Source organism: Quercus suber, unplaced genomic scaffold, assembly GCF_002906115.3.
Source record: "Quercus suber isolate HL8 unplaced genomic scaffold, Cork oak 2.0 scaffold_419, whole genome shotgun sequence".
NCBI classification, from domain to species: domain Eukaryota; kingdom Viridiplantae; phylum Streptophyta; class Magnoliopsida; order Fagales; family Fagaceae; genus Quercus; species Quercus suber.
Genome location: NW_027069870.1, coordinates 86,503 through 92,685, shown reverse-complemented (window position 1 = coordinate 92,685; position 6,183 = coordinate 86,503). Strand labels below are relative to the sequence as shown.

Sequence of the window (6,183 nt, the reverse complement as noted above, 5' to 3'; positions counted from 1 at the left end):
TACACAAGTGTTTGAAACAAAGTCCTGACTAAATGCTTCCCCAACCCACTATACACACACACACATACACACATACATATATATATATATATATAGAGAGAGAGAGAGAGAGAGAGAGAGAGAGAGAGAGAGAGAGAGAGAGAGAGAGAGAGAGAGAGAGAGAGAGAGAGAGAGAGAAACAAGCTTTTGAAATTAAAAGACCTAATTGAATTGGTTTTACTCCCCTCCAAAAAGCTGTGGCCACAATGACAAAGAAAAGAGGAAAACACTTCCACTGTGCAAAATGAAATCCAAAAATGCAGATAAAAAAAAATTCAGGCAAAATTCCAATTTATGCATATTATACAAGTAAATATTAACAAATACAAAACCATGCAAAGAAATTGTTAGGCTGAAATAATAATTGTACCATGGTACAATGGGAGGACTTCATTCTCTAGAGGCACCAAACCCAATATATAAATTTAAATGCACCGATTTGCGGTTAAAAAAAGAACAAAAAAAAAGCTCCATTACCTCTCACGTGACTCATTATCATATCCGCGACCTCTTCCACCATAACCCAAACCGTTACGTCCACTCCGACCCCATCACGACCACCAAAACCAAAACCAGAACCAAAACCAGCTACAATTAACCGAAATTTCATTCAGCTACAATTAAAACTTCAACCACGTAATGTGTTTTAAAAATTCTCAGGGGATGAGGGTTCATAAAAGACTTAAACCAATATCCAAAATATGCAGTAGATATTGTTTCAGGATATATCATTGCCCCAAATTTTGATCCTTGGAAAATAATGTACCATAGAATGCAGTACCAAAACGTAGATAATGTGACTATAAAATAGGGTCCCCAACCTGATGTCTTTGATATCCAGCCCTCGAGCTGCAACATCAGTGGCTACAAGAACTGGAGATCTCCCAGTTCGGAACTGACTCAACACATGATCCCTCTCACCCTGCGATTTGTCTCCATGAATGGCAGCAGCACCAAAATGGCGAGTAAGGTTGCGGGCAAGTTGATCACACATCTTCTTGGTTGAACAAAAGATAATTATCTTTGATCCTGGTTCTTGAGATCGTAATATCTGCTCCAGTCGTCTGTGTTTCTCCATGGATGACAACACTTCAATATGCTGCAAGATGCCAATATAGAAATATCAAATAACTATAGCACAAATGACCATAAACTTAACCAAAACACATACATAATGAAGGATTAAACAAATAAAGAAATATTTCCACATATGCTTCACACTAAATTATGACAAGCAACAATACTAAAATATGTTTCACACCTGCGTGATGGACTTGTTTGCGACAAGCTCATCCACATTGCCAATGTTAACCTGAACAGGATTGACCAGCAGATCTGCAGCAATTTTCCGAACCTCCTTTGGCCATGTTGCTGTGTACATGAGGGTCTGGCGGCGAGCAGGCACCTCCTTTACAATCTTCCTTATCTGAGGTTCAAAACCCATGTCTAGCATGCGATCAGCCTCATCAAGCACAAGGTAAGAAACTTGATGAAGGCTAATTCTCTTCATCTCAAGAATATCATTCAAGCGGCCAGGAGTGGCAACCACTATATCTGCTCCTCTCTCTATTTCCCTTAACTGGGGTCCCTTTGGTGCTCCTCCGTACAAACACTAAAAACATAAACAAATAATACCATCATTAATATCCACGTCATGTATAAGAAACAGCAAACATATTATAAGAAACTTGCTCAATATTTAAAATATGAATAGAAGTACATGAACAATTTCACTTTCTAAACAGAAAAGATATATAATAATATATTTTTACAAATGTAATTGGAGAAACAGGTAATCTACCGTGCAAGAAAGTCTTGATGACCTTCCGAACTTCACAGCTTCATCTTGTATCTGTGTTGCCAACTCCCTTGTTGGTGACAATACCAGCACAGTAGGACCTAATTGAGCATCATTACGGGTGCGCTTCAGATGAATAAATCCTGGAATCAAGTAACCCAAGGTTTTCCCCGAACCAGTTTTGGCAATGGCCACTATGTCTCTACTTTGAATAGCAATCGGCCATGACTGTGCCTGAATTGGAGTTGGCGCAGAGAACCCAGCATTGTGTACCTGGAAAAAGCAAAAATCCAGCAACCCCTGTGAGAGAGGTACTGGCTTCAAGATTTCTGGTGGTTTTTTTTGAGCCTATAGAGGATTGGCTAATGGCAGAAGAAGCACCATCCCCCATATGCAGGCGGCCAATGCTTGCTGATGCAAGCTAGAGCAGGAGGAGGCCTCTTCTTATGTTTGGACCGAGTGGCAGACTTAATCATCACCAACGGCAGTCCCGGCCACGAACTCCGGTGATTCGGAAAGCCCTTCCCAAAATTTGGTCCACCATAAAAGGGCGCTCCAAATTAATGGCAAGCCCCCCACAAAGAGGGCACACAGCGTACGACATTAGCTCCTCCCAGGAGCAAATATCGCACCTGCGACAAAAAGTACAGACGGCAAAAAATATTAACATGAGTCTGAAACTCAACATCGGACCTCCAGCAATCACAGACTTTGCACAAGAAACACTCAGGACATAGTTTAGCAAACTTACATGAAATCTTGGCAACCAGTATTACATAAGGACCAAAAAGAAAAAATAACAACACGACCAAAAGAGAAACAGAAGTTCATACCTCTCTAAGAAGCTCAGGTGGAAAGCCAGAAGCTTCAAATGAAATAAAAGGTGGAGGAACATTATCACCCTAAAAATAAATTAAGGAAAATAGATTGTCAACAATCATAAAAAGAACACATCAAACCATAAAATAGATGTAAAAATTATAAACCTGTGTTTCTGAACATAATTTTTACATAATAAAACGAAAGAAAATACAACTTCAAACACCCAAATGGTTCATTAACCCACAAGAAATAGTGTTGATAACGGTTAGCCTGCCCCACTTTTCACCATAAGGCTGCTAATGAAAAGTGGAAACAATAATGGCATTACTTCAGTATAAGTGATATTAAATATTATAATTCAGGTATGTCAAACTTTGTTTGTGGAGGAAAAAAGCATACGCAGTTTGTTATGATTTAAAAAGTACCAGCAACATAAATCCACACATATTCGGCCCAGCAACATAAATTCATTAACCCTAATATCTACTTTCCCCCTTCTCTTCAGCACACAATAGAGGATAATCTACAATCACATCTTCTATGCCTCATAATCAAGACAAACAATTCAATACAAATAACTAACCATTATCTAACTCAAATTAAGTTTACAAATTCTGAAAATCTACAATGGATCCAGAAATCATCGAAAGGAGGACTCAATGCGGCAGACAGTTTCCAATTATCCAGTCAGATATAAGGTCAAGATCACTAAAATTTAAACATCAGTGTATCACACCCAGTGCACGAAGTTTTTCAATACTTACAGAAACAGTTATTTCATGCCGGCGACGGTAAGCCTCAGGGGACAAATCAGCTCCTACATCTGAAGCTCCATGTCCTCTTGTAGAAGATCCTCCATGTCCAGCGCTGAGTGTGCCATTTGGAACATTACTGGAATGCAAAGTTCCACTTCTTGCATTCTAATGCAAAATTATAGACATTTCATTAGACCCAATTGAAGAGTATCAGTACAGCAAACACGAAAATACATAATATATCCTCATAATAGTTTAATGGTAGGCAGGGGAACCTTCAGTCTGTCCCCTCGTTCCTGTTTCAGATAAGAGTTACTGGTCATTTTGAATTTGATTTGTCCACATTTTAGGTTTCAAGGTGTTAATCTATTCTTAGAATTTTATAATTTCATATGCAAAATGCAATATGGAACCATCTTTACAAAATGTGAACAAGAAACATAGAAAATCTGAATCAAGGCACCTAATCAGACACCAATAAAAGATACAAATGTGTGGATTTGAGGCTCTTAACCAAAAGCAACAAAAGCTACAACTACGCTCATTTAATGTGATGCGACAAAAGCTACAACCATGATAGTTTTGATTATTGAAACTCAATGCCACACACTAAGCCCATTGCAAATTGTCTCTGCTAAACTCTTTATTTCTTGAAAGGAAAATATAATTTGCATACCATGGGATTAGCCCTGGGACTTCACCAACACTCCTTATTTTGGAGGATGTGCCATTCAGTCCAAGGACCATTGATTTCTACAGAACATCTTTCATTACTCAACAACACAAAAACAGATATAATCCAACTTTTTAATAATTTTTTTTGATAATTCAATCGTTGGGGGAAGGAGATTTGAACCCTAGATGTCTCCATTGGAAACACCAAGAAGTTCCAACCAGTTGAACTACAACGCTCTTTGGCATATCATCCAACTTTATAAAAGCTTAGCAATAGATATCATCTATCCAGCATGCATCATATTAATAGAACTGCATCTATCAAAAAAAGGGTAAATCATATACAAACAAATTTTTTTTACAAGTAACCCAACAAATCTTCATGTATGTCCATGTGAGCTCCAACCTCTTAGAATGTGCAAGAGGGGATGCTGTCTAAAACACAGAATTTTTTTAGTTTCCAGACTCTACACCCACTAAAAGCATAAGTATAATAAGAAGAAAATCATATAAAATTAACACTGGCCACACCACATAACCATACAAGAAATAAAGTTAGAATATGAGTGGAACGCAAACCTGCTGGCTCCTTGATCCAGCCTCAGGTTTTGACCCTCCATTGCTGCCTCTGGCATACTTATCATCATCATCAGGACTATAGCCACGTCGCTGTCCTTGAGAAGATTGTTGAACTTGGACAGAAGAACTAGGCACTGAAGACTTTGGTTGAGCCGCCGAGTGTGCAGGCCTCTCATATTGAGTGACATTTGTCTCTGGATTCCAAAAGTAAAGGTACCCAGTTTTACCATCAACAAGGCCTCTCCACGGTCTGGGAAGCGTAGGGTCCTCTGGAGCATAACGTGGACCTGAGGAAGAGGCAGTCGCAGTGGCAGCCATTGCAAGGGAACAACCAAAACAATCCAACACAAACCTATTATACAAAACATGTTAACTTAAAAGACAAGCATTAAATCCCAATAGAAAAAGAGAATCACACAAAAGAAACAGCACATAACCTCAAGAACACTAAACTTAATCTAATTCCCACTTGTCAACAAGCTCAACAAATCAGCAGAAGCAAAGAAGCAAAAAAAATTGCTCTAAAAATGAGATGGGTTTATTATAAAGATAAACACTTTCCCACTAAAACCTAGAAACTGAGTCAACTAAGTTCTACTTTAGTATAATAATCTTCATTATCTGAGACCCCAAACAAAGAAAAAAAAATGCTCTAACCCAACACAAAGTACAACAGCACAAGATTAACAAAACCCAATAAATCTGAGCAAACCCTAGCTCAAAAAAAAAAAAAAAAAAATTTATATTCTCACAACTTCCCGTTTGGTTCCGGAGCTCAAAATCCCAACATGCAAATAGATGAACTAGAAAATTAAACCCCCAAAAAAAAAGCTCATTTCCAACTAACCATTAGAAAAAATTAACTAACCCAAAAAAAAACCCTAGATGCAATTTTTTGTTTGTTTCTTTGGTTGGTTATGGGTCGCAGATATGTAATAACGAGAAAATCGAATTTCAGATCTGAGAAATAGGGATTTGATGAAACGAAAAAGAAAGAGAAAAGGCGAAGTGCACCTGACGACGTCGTATAGAGAGGGAGAGAATATCTGTGATTTGGTTACAACGTTAAACAAACCCTTTTTCCCTTCTTTGTGAGAAAGAGAGAGAAAGTAATGCTCTACGCTTCCGAAGGGTAAGAAGCGTAGAATAAGTTTGGGGAAGCAAAATTAGTTGGATATTTATAGAATAATTTTTTAGACAATTTGACACTTTTTTCCTCTTTTTTCCTTTTTCTTTCTTCTTTTTTTGTGTGTGAAGGAAAGTGAGACTTGGCCACTTGACTTGAGTTTGGTTGTTATTGGTTAGCTTTGTCACTATAGTTTGGATGCTTTGGTTTTGGCCTTTTTTGACCATGGTTAAGCCATCATTGGTCCTCAGAAAATCAAAACATCAAGACACTAGTAGCAATGGACCAATTGGGGTTTTGCTTTTTGCCTTTTTTTTCTTTTTTTCTTTTTTTCAACAATATGAGTGACATAAAATTTTGGTAAAACTATATTCTACGAAGTTTGATGA

General features: G+C 37.8%; 1 protein-coding gene across 1 annotated transcript; it reads right to left on the bottom strand.

Annotated features, from left to right (window-relative positions):
* Positions 1-742: 742 nt before the first annotated feature.
* Positions 743-5,832, bottom strand: LOC111996561 (DEAD-box ATP-dependent RNA helicase 46). Its single transcript, XM_065761558.1, has 7 exons — positions 5,683-5,832; positions 4,669-5,020; positions 3,424-3,579; positions 2,671-2,739; positions 1,841-2,110; positions 1,301-1,651; positions 743-1,138 (listed from the first exon to the last, which is right to left on the bottom strand). The coding sequence occupies exons 2-7, from the start codon at positions 4,984-4,986 to the stop codon at positions 758-760; spliced, it is 1,545 nt and encodes a 514-aa protein (XP_065617630.1). The 5' UTR covers positions 4,987-5,020; positions 5,683-5,832; the 3' UTR covers positions 743-757.
* Positions 5,833-6,183: the final 351 nt, after the last annotated feature.